A 12,988-nucleotide genomic window follows, 5' to 3' on the forward strand; every position below is an offset into this window, starting at 1 on the left:
CCACGGTTATTTCTAAGCCTTGCTTACCTAAATCCTAGTGGGAATTTCTCTCTCTCTCTCTCTCTCTCTCTCTCTTTTTTTTTTTTTTTTGTCAAAATCATTTTGGATCTTTGCCTGGGCAGAGTTGTTAAATTTCCAACCATAGCATCTACAGCCATTTCCAAAGGACGCAATATGTAGCAAATTGGAGAATGCACTAATTTTAATGGTTTTAATCCCCAAAGCAAATTACAGTTATGAAATCAATCGTTTTCTACACCCATCACAATTTGATAATTGGCACAGAGTCTGGCACATTTTTAATTAATTTTTAGGTAATCTAGAGACTATGAAAGAAAACCATGCATTTTTATCAAGAGCCATGCAGGGGGATCTGAACTCTGCTGCCACTAATCTGGGTTCTCAGCTGGGGTGGGATGAAGTCCTGTAGCTTTTTTCTTTCTTTCTTTCTTTCTTTCTTTCTTTCTTTCTTTCTTTCTTTCTTTCTTTCTTTCTTTTTTTAAGATCTTATTTATTTATTTGACAGACAGAGATCACAAGTAGGCAGAGAGGCAGGCAGAGAGAGAGGAGGAAGCAGGCTCCCTGCTGAGCAGAGAGCCTAATGCAGGGCTCGATCGCAGGACCCTGGGATCATGACCTGAACCGAAGGCAGAGGTTTTAACCCACTGAGCCACCCAGGCACCCCTGTGGCTTTTATTTCACCTGGAAAATGAACATGTTTGATAAGACATCCTCTAGCATCCACCTAGCCCTGACACTGGCTTCTTCTCTTAGAAGCTCATTTTTAAAAGGCTGTAAGCCCTAGCAAAAATGAATTCATTTCTTAAGGAAATTAGATATATTGATGGCAGCAAGCAAAATGAAAAAAAGCCATCCATGGAAAATAGAACATACAGTTGACCCTTGTACAATACGGGTTTGAACAGTGCAGTTCTGTACATGTATTTTCTCTCCCTTATGATTTTCTGAATAATATTTCCTTTTCTCTTTCTTACTTTATGGCAAGAATACAGTAGATGATGCACAGAACAAACAAAATATGTGTTAGTCAACTGTTTATGTTCTTGATAATGTTTCCGGTCAACAGTAGATTGTTAGTAGTTAAGTTTTGGGCCAATCAAAAGTTATACATGGATTTTTGGCCATGCAGGGGGTCAGTGTCCCCAACCCCCATGTTGTTCAAAGGTTATCAGTATTCTAGTTTACACTGGTGAATTGGGGCAATATCAAAGGCAACTTTTGAGTCTGGCTCTGAAATTCAAGAGGAAACTTTCTGTGTATGCAGACCAGTCACAAAAACTGGGAATCATGAATAAGCCAATCTTTAGGGCATGTTTTCAGCAACTTGGATCCAAACTCCATAGAATGTAAGAGACTTGGTACTACTTTGACTTGCACTCGGGATGATAGGGAGTGGGGGCTGTGCCTGAAGTCTTGGTCCTGGTATTCTGTGTCCGAGAGCTATGACACCAACCAAAGCCAATTACCATGCGATATCACAGGTTTGAGGTTTTTTGTTTTTGTTTTTTGTTTTTTTTAATGAGCTCCCCAAAAAAAAAAAGAAATAGCAAAGTTGAAAGACTGTCCATTGCTTTCAGGGTATTCCAGTGCTCGGATGCTTGAGTCTCTGAATGTGTCTCAGTTCACCTCTGTGCTCCCATTCCTAGAACCTGCCCTTCAAAGGGGTATTTTGATGTCAGCATGACTTTAACTGAAGAAGGCTGTTTTGGTCCCAGTGTTCCTATTTCTCCTAGTGTATGGGACACCTTCAGACTGACTGCCAATCTCCCTTCATGGTGACTGTGATTTCAACCCATCCTCTGACCACACATCTCCTCTGGCCTCTTGGAGTGCCAGGTAGATGATCTTTGCCAATATTCATGCCTTTTAGTGGTGTGGGGGCTCCAAAGCCCTGTTTCAACTAGTAACAGGGTCTCTCCTACATGAATAACTTCTTCATTCTTTTCACCATCATTTTGTGTAACCAAAGGTGGAATTGTGCAGTGAATTGTGGAATGAATTCCAATTGTGGAATGAATAATGTTGTTAATAATGTGTTCTAGAGGGCCCAGGTCATCTCTGGAAAAACTTCAGTTACATGCTAGATATCTTTCCTAATTCTAGAGGAAGGTTATCTACAATTATCAAATACTAATGTGCTCTCTGTAATGGCAGCTGCTGAAACCCTCACTGAGGGGAAGCCCAGTTGGGCAGATCATGGTAAGCAGGTGAGTTGCCCTATGCTTGGACAAGTGTGAGGACTGAACCAAGGAGCTATAGCCCTTCGGCTGCTGAAGCCCAGATCCAACTCACTCTTCGAAGAAGGTTCTGGATCCTTCTTTATGCCTGCATTTTCTTAGGCCTTTAATGATTTGTAGGAGGCTTCTGGGTCAACATTTGCATGAAACAAGTTCTCCTACCCAGTGACAACTAAAAGTGGGGGAAGGAGCGGGGTCGGTGGGCAGAGAACAGTGAAAGGGAAGGGCAATGCAGGGAAAGAAAGTTGCTGATTCCAAGAAAGGTACTCACTGCTGCTGTGTAAGCAAAGTCTTGGCACTCCATCAAAGCACACAGGTAGTGTTTCAGAAAACACGGTGGCTTGACCTTTAGCAAGTGTTTAATTCCTTGTTCCGCTAGAGCAAGCTCAACTTGGTTTTCATTTCTGTGAAGTGTTGTCATTACCGGGAAAGACTTGCAGTTGTGAAAAGGTGCTTTGCAGAACATGGATTACAGTCCCTATCTTAAACTTGTCTGATTTCAGCTATGTGGGAAAGCTTCATTTTCCCTGCATACTCAAAGCCAGCCATTTTCAAACTGTGGGTGGCAGACCAGTAACACATCAGGAATCAGTTTCCAGAGCCTTGACCATCGCTGCTGTAACTGACACAGAACAGACTAAAACATGGTGTGTTTGTCTCACGTAGTAAAAATAATTAATTAGGGATGCTTTACATTATTTCAAATTTTATGCTTCAGAGTCAGGTACCAAGGGCAGAGTCAGAACAGGGTGAAGAGATGTGACAAGAGCTGGTGCTCTGCTCAGTCGGAGGGGAGAGGGAGCTTTCTCATACAGACAACTGACCGCAAACAGAACCCAGCGTCTGCCTCCTGGGTCCCCTGTCTCAAGTGTTTGTGCATATGACTCCACCAGGGGTCTGTAGAGAACTGTGTTTCAGTTTCTAAGCTTAGAGTAGGGTTCTCATCCTGTCTTTCTTAGCTGTGCGGCCTTGCAAGGCTGAGCTCTGAGTCTTGCTTTCTCTCTTTTAAAATAGAGACAGTGGCTCCAGTGTCCTTGGGTTATTGTGAGGAGGGAATGTTATCGTTCATACTAACTCTTAGCCCAATGGCCAGTATGTGGACATCAATAGCATGAGTGTCTATAGCAGCTTTATCCACAATTGCCAAAACCTGGAAGCAGCCAAGATGTCTCCCAAGTAGGCGAATGTACCCATAAACTGTGGTATCGCCAGACAATGGAATATTCTTTAGCAATAAAAAGAAATGAACTCATACGCCATGAAAAGACATGGAGGAAACTTAACGCATATAACTAAGTGAGAGAAGCCAATCTTAAAAGATTACCTACTGAATGATTCCACCTAGGTGACATTCTGGAGAAGACAGAGCTATGAGACAGTAAAAACATCAGTGGTCACCATGGGTTGGGAGAGAGGGAGGGGTGAATAGGTAGAGCACAGAGGATTTTTAGATCAGTGGCAAAAAAAAAAAATCCCTTTAAGGTTTTCATTGCTGTTACGTTTTATACAAGACAAAATTGAATATGAAGTTTTATCAGTAGTTGAATACCACGCAATTTCCAATTTACATTATTTAAGCTTGCATAATGTGTAACCACATTATCCATCGAACAAATTCTTACTGTCTGAAAATCCTTTTGGAGTTGGATTCATCATCCAGGGCCGTGGTTCTCAATTCTGTTGGACCCATACCCCCTTCACTAGCCTGAAATTAAATTCCTGGGTAATACAACTCACCTGTAATCATAATTTCAAAAAGCAACAGAACGGGGGCACCTGGGTGGCTCAGTCGGTAAAGCACCTGTCTTTGGCTCAGGTCATGACTCCAGGGTCCTGGGATTGGGTCCTCCCTGCTCAGCGGGGAGTCTGCTTCTCCCTCTCCCTCTACTGTTTCTCCCTGCTCATGCTCTATCTCTCTCAGATAAATAAATAAAAAATCTTTAAAAAAAAAATAACAATAGAATGCCACAACTGCAGTAGAAAAGAAATAGAAAGAAAGGCATTTCAGACAAAATCAGCATTTCACATGTAACATGTGTGCTAGACAATACTCAAGAGCATCCCAAGGTCAACAGGTGTTGTGCTCGCTCACTGCGGAGACTCGGCACGCGGGCATGCGGTACTGGGGATTCAGCGCTGGATGACTCAACACTGGGGACTCAGCACTGCCCCCTAGTGTTGTCTGCCCTTGGTGACAAGGATTTCTGAAATTGAGAAGCTCTGAACAACACAAAGTATAGCCTTCCTTTGAATTGCGCACATAGCTGCTTTCCTGGAAAACTGAGACTCTACTAAAACCAGACAAAAATTATTGTGTTTGAACGTAAGATGGCTTTAGATGCTAAACAGGGTTTCACATACGCTGAGGTCTGGCAGCACACTCGGATGTCATGAGCGTTGTAGGAGAGTGGGCATCCCTAGCCACTGCTTACTGAAAGTCAGTAATGCTCCCCAACCCTTGGGACCATTAGATGCTTTTAATTACCAGAAGGCTCATATGGCCCTGGACCCCTTCCTGGAGGTAAGGGTGCTGGAGATGCGGCTTGGGGTGATGCGGAACATCCTCGAGGACCAATTTATGTCTCAGCGGAAGCAGATCCTTAAGTCCTGGAGAAATGGGCTGATAGATGCTAGTCTGTTTTTCTGGAGAGAAATTCATTTCTTTGTTCCGACTCAAATTTCCCCCTTGTTCCCTACAAAAGTCTTTAGAAGACGAAAAAGGAGACCCAAGGTGCACGGCCCATGAAAGCAATCGTCAACCAAGCATCGCTGCTCCCCCAAAAGCCCCATCTGCCTTTCTCCATTGCATCTTAACTGGGGCGACACCAAGTTTGTCCCTCAGTGTTTACCATGAGCCTTGTTTATTTGGAGATCTTTGCTGTCTTGTGGAAAAGAGCAGATTGTACAGAGAAGAGCCCAGGATATTACATTTCTGTAATTAAGGCAGCAGCACACATGTACACCGGGTTTTTACAAAAGCCGTGTTTGCCTGAAGATTGTACACAGAGGAGGTATTTGGGTACATGTACCTGGAAGTTGTCAGGTGTAGTCTGTAGGGCACAAAAGGAAAAAGTAATTCATAAGGCTCTGGCTGGCAACTTGAAAAATGGGGTGTCAGAAACCGGTCTCCATCTTCCGTGGTCTTTTTCTTTTCCAGTCTGGGTTTAATAGGCCCTTGAAGGAGTCCCTGCATAAAGAAAATAGAAAACATCCCAATCACCAACAGTAAAAGTAGCTTGACAACCAAAAGTCCTACATGAGGAAGACTTGACTTAGCAAACGTTTGTCGGGAAAACCATACCATTTGCAGGAATACTTTTAAGTTTGATTTTTAAACATCATCAGCAAAATAGACTTTTTTCCATTGGTGTAAAGTTCTATGAGGTTTTTTTTTTTTTTAAGATTTTATTTATTTATTTGACAGAGATAGAAAGAGATCACAAGTAGGCAGACAGGCAGGCAGAGGGAGAGAGGGAAGCAGGCTCCCTGCTGAGCACAGAGCCAGATGCGGGACTAGATCCCAGGACCCTGAGATCCTGACCTGAGCCGAGGGCGGAGGTTTTAACCCACTAAGCCACCCAGGCAGCCCTTAGTTGTATCTCATTGTGGCTTTAATTTGCATTTTCCTAATGGCTGGTGATGTTGAACATCTTTTCATATATGTCCTTCTTTGACATCCTATATCCTCTTTGAGAAAATGCTTATTTTTATATATTTGCCCATATTTCAATTGTTTTTTTTTCTTATTGTTGAGTTTTGACAGTTCTTTATGATGTATACCTGTCATCTATAGGGTTAGTGAATATTATCCCCGAGTTTGCAGCTTGTCTTTTTATTCTCTGAATGGTGTCTTTTATAGTACAAAAGTTACCTTTTGGTGAAATCCAGTTGATTAGTTTTTTCTCTTAATGGAGTTTATTTTTTGTGCCACATCTAGGAACTTCTCACCCAACCCAAGGTTATGGGTTTTCTTTGAAAAGTTTTAGTCTTATATTTTACATTTAGATCTATGATCCATTTGAGTCGGTTTTGTACAAGGTATGACGTTTAGGTCAAAGTTTACTCTTTTGCCTATGGATTTCTAACTGTTCTAACAGCATTTCTTGGAAACACTATTTTTTTTTCCTCCACTAAATTGCTTTTGCACCTTTGTCAAAACTTAATTGGCCATATTTGTAAGTGGGTCTATTTCTACATTCCCTATTCTGTTCTATTAATCTATGTGCCTGTCCCTTTGTTAATACCACCCAGTTTTGATTACGGTAACTCTACAGAAAGTTTTAAATTTGGGGAGTTGGAGTCCTCCAATTTTATTTTTCTTTTTCAGAATTGATTTAGTTATTCTAGTTTGTTTTTTCATATAAATTTTAGAATCAGCTTATCTCTGTGTACAACAAGTCTTGCTGAGATTTTCACTGATATTGTGTGGAATCAGTGGGGATAATTAACATTTTTATTATGTTTAACCTTCCAATCCATGAACATAGCATGTGTCCCCAATTATTTAAATATTTCATCAGAGTTTTGTAGGTTTTACATGCAGATCCTATATGTCCTTTTTAGATTTATACCCAAGTATTTTATTTTGGAAACTATTGTAAATATTACAGTTAAATTAAATTTAAATTTTGCTTTTAGTCAGACATTGCTTATCATGTGAGTTTCCTGTGGCTGCTATAACAAAATACCACAAACTTGGTGGCTTAAAAGAACAAATTTATTCTCTCATAGTTCTGGAGGCCAGAAGTCTATAATCAGATTTGAGCTGAACTCAAGATGTCGTAGGGTTGTGGTCTCTCCAAAGGCTGTAGGTGGATTCTATTCTTTACCTCTTTCAACTTCTGGTGCCTGCCGGCATTCCTTACTCATAATCACATTACTCCAGTCTCTACCTCCATCTTCACATTGCCTCTTCTCTGTGTTGAATCTCCCATTGCATATTTTATAAAAGACACTTGGGGGTAACCTTAGGGTATACCTGGATTATGCAGGATAATCTTCTCAATATCCTTAACTTAATCACACCTGTAAAAACTTTACCATATCATGTAACATTCATAAATTTTAGGGATTAGAGCCTACTATCTTTGAGGACACTTTTTCAGCCATTTCTTTCTTTCCAATCTGTATGGCTTCTATTTCTTTTTCTTACCTTATTACGTTCACTAGGACTTCCAATACAATGTTGTATAGGAATGGTGAAAGTGGATATTCTTGCCTTTTCCCTAATTTTAGGGGGAAAAAATTCAGTCATTCATCAGTAAGTATGATGTTACCTTCTCTTTCTTTGGTGCATTTTTTTAAAAAACATGAGTGGATGTAAAATTTTGTCATATGATTTTTTTGGCATCAACTGATATAATTATGTATTTTTTTCCTTCTTTAGATTATTGGTAGGATTGATTACATTCATTGATTTCTAAATCTTCAACCAGCCTTGCATTTCTGGGACTAATCCCACTTCATTGTGATGTATTATTATTTTTATACATTACTGGGTTTGATTTGGGCTGTTTTTTTTTTTCTTTTCAACATAACAGAATTCATTGTTTATGCACCACACCCAGTGCTCCATGCAATACATGCCCTCCATAATACCCACCACCTGGCTCCCCCAACCTCCCACCACCCCCGCCCCTTCAAAACCCTCAGATTGTTTTTCAGAGCCCATAGTCTCTCATGGTTCATCTCCCCTTCCAAATTCCCTCAATTCCCATCTCCTCTCCATTTCCTTATGTCCTCCAAGTTATTTTTTATGCTCCACAACTAAGTGAAGCCATATGATAATTGACTCTCTCTGCTTGACTTATTTCACTCAGCATAATCTCTTCCAGTCCCGTCCATGTTGCTACAAAAGTTGGGTATTCATCCTTTCTGATGGAGGCATAATACTCCATAGTGTATATGGACCACATCTTCCTTATCCATTTGTCTGCTGAAGGGCATCTTGGTTCTTTCCATAGTTTGGCAACCGTGGCCATTGCTGCTATAAACATTGGGGTACAGATGGCCCTTCTTTTCATTACATCTGTATCTTTGGGGTAAATACCCAGTAGGGCAATTGCAGGGTCATAGGGAAGCTCAATTTTTAATTTCTTGAGGAATCTCCACACTGTTTTCCAATGTGGCTGCACCAACTTGCATTCCCACCAACAGTGGAAGAGGGTTCCCCTTTCTCCACATCCCCTCCAACACATGTTGTTTCCTGTCTTGCTAATTTTGGCCATTCTAACTGGTGTAAGGTGGTATCTCAATGTGGTTTTAATTTGAATCTCGCTGATGGCTAGTGATGATGAACATTTTTTCATGTGTCTGATAGCCATTTGTATGTCTTCATTGGAGAAGTGTCTGTTCATGTCTTCTGCCCGTTTTTTGGCATGATTATCTGTTTTGTGTGTGTTGAGTTTGAGAAGTTCTTTATAGATCCTGGATATCAACCTTTTGTCTGTACTGTCATTTGCAAATATCTTCTCCCATTCTGTGGGTTGCCTCTTTGTTTTGCTGACTGTTTCCTTTGCTGTGCAGAAGCTTTTGATCTTGATGAAGTCCCAAAAGTTCATTTTTGCTTTTGTTTCCATTGCCTTTGGAGACATATCTTGAAAGAAGTTGCTGTGGCTGATATCAAAGAGATTACTGCCTATGTTCTCCTCTAGGATTCTGGTGGATTCCTGTCTCACGTTGAGGTCTTTCATCCATTTCGAGTTTATCTTTGTGTACGGTGTAGGAGAATGGTCGAGTTTCATTCTTCTACATATAGCTGTCCAATTTTCCCAGCACCATTTACTGAAGAGACTGTCTTTTTTCCACTGTATATTTTCATTAAGGTTTTTAAAAAATGTATATACTCTTATTAGAGATATTGGTCTGTAGTTGTTCTTTCCTATATTGTCTTTTTCTGACCTTGATATCAAGGTAATTCTGGCCTCATAAAATAAACTGGGAAGTATTCCTTCTTCTATCAAATGGAAGAGATTGGTGGAAATTTGATGTTATTTCTTCTTTATATGTTTCATAGAATTTTCCAGTGAAAACTGCTGGGCCTGATGATTTTCTTTCCCAGATTTTTAGCTGATTTAATTTCTTTCACAGTTATATGACTATTTAGGTTATCTGTGCCATCTTGGGTGAATTTTGTAGTCTGGTTTTTGAGGATTTGGTCCATTTCATCTAAATTGTCAAATATATATGCATAAAACTGTTCATTGTACTCTGTTATTTTTATAATATCTATAGTGTCCATAGTCAAATTTCCTTTTTATTTTCTGGCAAGTTGTGCCTTCTCTTTCTTTTTCTTTGTCAATTTTGCTAGTGATTAATCAATTTTATATATCTTTTCAAAGAACCAGCTTTTGGTTTTATTGCTTTTCTTTATTGTTTTTTTCTGTTTAAATTTCACTGATTTCTTTATTTATTTTTCTCCTTCCTTTTGCTTGCTTTGGGTTTATTTTGCTTTTTTTTTCCTGGTTTCTTAAGATGGAAGCTCAAATTATTTAAGAATTTTCTTCTTTTCTAACATAAACATTTAGTGCTATAAATTTCCTTAAAAGCACTACTTTAGGTACATTTGACAAATTTTAATACACCATATTTTCATTTTAGTACGAAATATTTTCTAAAAGCCCTTGTGACTTACTCTTTGATCCATTGTCAAAGGTGTATTGTTTAATTTCCAACTGTTTTGAGATTTTCCTTTTTTTATATTCATTTTGACATTAATTCCATTATGATCTAAAACATACTTTGCATGATATCAATTCTTTTTTGTTAAGATTTATTTTGTGACCCATGATATGTTCTACCTTGATGAACTTTTGGTTTTTGAATATTGTGTTTTCTTTCTGAGTTTGGGATTTGAGTTTTCTTATTCACTCAAGCCACTTTCTGGAGGGTTAGCACTCACAGCCCATTCTTTTCTTTCTCTAGAACATCCAGGATGTGAGGAGTGAAGATGAGGATGAGGATGAGTATGAAGAAGAAGAGGAAGAGGAGGAGGAGAAGGAAGAAATCACCAAAGGCAAAGAGAGAGACTATTTGAAGAATGGCCTTGGGGCCAACAGGGACCTTATTCCCAACGGTCAACATGGCCATTAGCTTGAAGCCCACACAGCTCCTGGGGCACAGTGTGCTCTGAGGGCTGCTGGAAGCCAGAGTTGCTTCCCTCTCTATCCCTGTGGCCTACAGGAGCTACAGGGACCCCCAATTCTGCCCTCCCCTCTTTTTAACCACCATGTTCCCCCCTCCCAAGATGTATTTAAACAAAATGTTGTTCACTTGTGTTAAAATGTTAAATATAGCATCCCTATGGATTTTACTTCAGTTAGGACTCAGACTGGTCAAAGATTTCAAAGATTTCTCCGGAGAACCATTTTAGTTCAGTTGTGTTCATTCATATATGTGAGACATGTGATTTTTCCAGGAGCTTACTTGGTTGCAGGCCATTCACCTTGTTCACCCTCAGGATGGCCTGAGAAGTGCTAAGGTAACCCACTTTTTCATGTGTGTTCAGCCACAGAAAGCAGCTCATTTCTTCCCCAAAACAATGAGTTTGAGGAGACAATGCGGAAGTGGCAGAAACGAGTGGACCAGGCTTCCAAGGCTCACTGGCCACTTTCTGCCACGGGCAGTTCTTTAAACCCTCCAAGCCTTGGTGCTTCATCCTCTCCAACAGGAATGCATGATATTTGCCTTGCCTGCCTCCCAGGGTTGGAGTAAGGATTGAATGAGATAATGGAAGTGAAAGTGTACTGTCCACTCTGAGGTGACAGGGACCTGACCCTCGTTTCACTATGATTCCAGCTCTGTTTGGTAGAGAGAGAAACCTGGTTAAACTTGGCACTGAATGGGCCTGAACAAAAAGCACAATCTTAAAAAATTCTTTTTAAGTGGGTCTGGAGATACCTAGAAATGGAAATATTCAGAAGGCTGTTTCCATTTTATCTGGTAACTGTATGTTCGTTAGCTCCCCAAGGGTGAGTCTCAAATTCCCCCCAGTTCTCTGCCCCAAGTCTCTTCCCCACCCTCGCCCTGCCCCTGGCCAAGGAGAGCGAGCCTGGGCCCCTTTCCTTCCTGTCTTTTGCTGGGCTCTCCCTTGCTTCCTTTCTAAGAGGCGAACTTGGCTACCACTGCCCTGAGCCCCTCACTCAGGCCAACAGAACTGCCCAGTCAGCAGTGCAATCCATCTGGGGGCCAGTGTAGGGGAGTCAGACCTAGGGCAGGATGCTCACCGAGTCATTATTTCCCAGAAAGGCAGAACCTTTGGGGCAAGATGTGCATGCGAGCTCCTGACCAAAGGGAAATCTTGGAAACAGAAAGAGGATGTGGCCCTTTTCCACCTCTGCTGTCCAACCCAATCAGACTTCATGAGAGTAAAACAGAACAAAGCAGAAGACTAGAAAATACCTCTGAGAAATGTCCAAGGACAGATGTTGGTCAATGATAGCTCCCAGGGTTTCCAACCCTCTGGGAAGACAGATTCAGCTATGAGCCTGGTGGGTCAGTAGGGGGCTGGCGGGTCAGTGGCCCGCTAGCTGGCGACCCCCACATGGGGCACATCTGACCTCAGAGACTTCAGGGTCCTGCTGACTGAGGAGAGCAGAGCCTTGTCAGGGAAAAGCCGGAGCAGAATATGCAAACATCCCCCTCCCCAAACTCGAAGATTCTTGGGCCACATTTTGCACCTTTATCCTGTCTTGCTCAGGGACCCATATTATAAAGCCCAAGGGGACCCAGGGCTATGGGAACTAGTAAAGACATCCATGTGGGCCCCACTGGATGTGGCCTACAGTTTCTAGAGCAGGAAGGGTGCTGCGCAGCAAAGGTGTCTGCAGTTATTTTTTTTCTTTTTTTGTTTTTTTTTTTTTTTTTTTTTTAAGAAAAGGATATTTTTAAAACCTTCATGGGTAAACAAAAACAAAAACCCAAAACTCTTCAGAATTCTTTCCTCATCCAAAATCTCTTTTTGAGGAATCACTAGAACAACAGAAAAACATATATCGAGTTTTCTCTGCATGTTATTTGCTTTTATGAGCACAATAACATATGTATTATATGCACAATGTTATATTATAAATTGAAAATGCCTCTACTCACTTTAGGAAATAGCTGTTATTATTAATATTATATTATCATAATTATTTTTGGTGGAAGAAAAGCCCATCGAGACATTATTTTTTATGTTTCCAGTTAACAGGCTATTTTTCCCTTGATTTATTTTCATCTTGTCTCTGTACCAAATATCTTCTCACTTAAGGTTAAAAAAAAAAGAGTGTATCAGATGCTCTATCCTCCAGTTCTCTTCTTCTTATTTAAATGTGGAGGGTAACATTAATATGCCAACTTCAAGGGTCTGTGATACAGTCAGAAGCATGAAATACCTCTGGAGAGGTAGATGCACATTTTTGTAACATCCTTAAAGGCTTCTGTGGTCAATTTCAAAGGTAAACCTCTCTTCCTTCCAGAAACGGGCTCATACTATGCCAGATGACTTTATGAAAATGCAGTCCACTGTGCCACCCATGTTACTGTGATGGTAATGAAATGACTTCCAATAAAACAAAGACAGAATCTAACATGGATGTTGGCGGAGTGGACTCAACAGACACATTGCCTGGCTTCTTAGACCTCATGACTGGTCTCACCGGGAAGTGGAAGAAAAGATTTGCCAGGCCTCTAGGAAGGCCCTGGTCAAGACAGGACATTGGGGCTGCAGTTCCGGCCTGGCTGGGGGTGAG

General features: G+C 40.8%; 1 protein-coding gene across 2 annotated transcripts in view; it reads left to right on the top strand.

The window, feature by feature from the left end:
- Positions 1-10,812, top strand: part of LOC111152682 (ceramide synthase 3) — a 120,619-nt gene extending 109,807 nt beyond the window's left edge. For both annotated transcript variants that reach the window (XM_022511249.1, XM_022511248.1), the window contains one exon: positions 10,182-10,812. In XM_022511249.1, the coding sequence (XP_022366957.1) occupies positions 10,182-10,349 (168 nt within the window). In that variant the 3' untranslated portion in view covers positions 10,350-10,812. The remainder of the gene's footprint in view (positions 1-10,181) is intronic.
- The last annotated feature ends 2,176 nt before the right edge of the window (positions 10,813-12,988 follow it).

The sequence above is a fragment of the Enhydra lutris genome, unplaced genomic scaffold (genome assembly GCF_002288905.1).
Source record: "Enhydra lutris kenyoni isolate GAN:26980312 unplaced genomic scaffold, ASM228890v2 scaffoldscaffold29, whole genome shotgun sequence".
Classification (NCBI taxonomy): domain Eukaryota; kingdom Metazoa; phylum Chordata; class Mammalia; order Carnivora; family Mustelidae; genus Enhydra; species Enhydra lutris.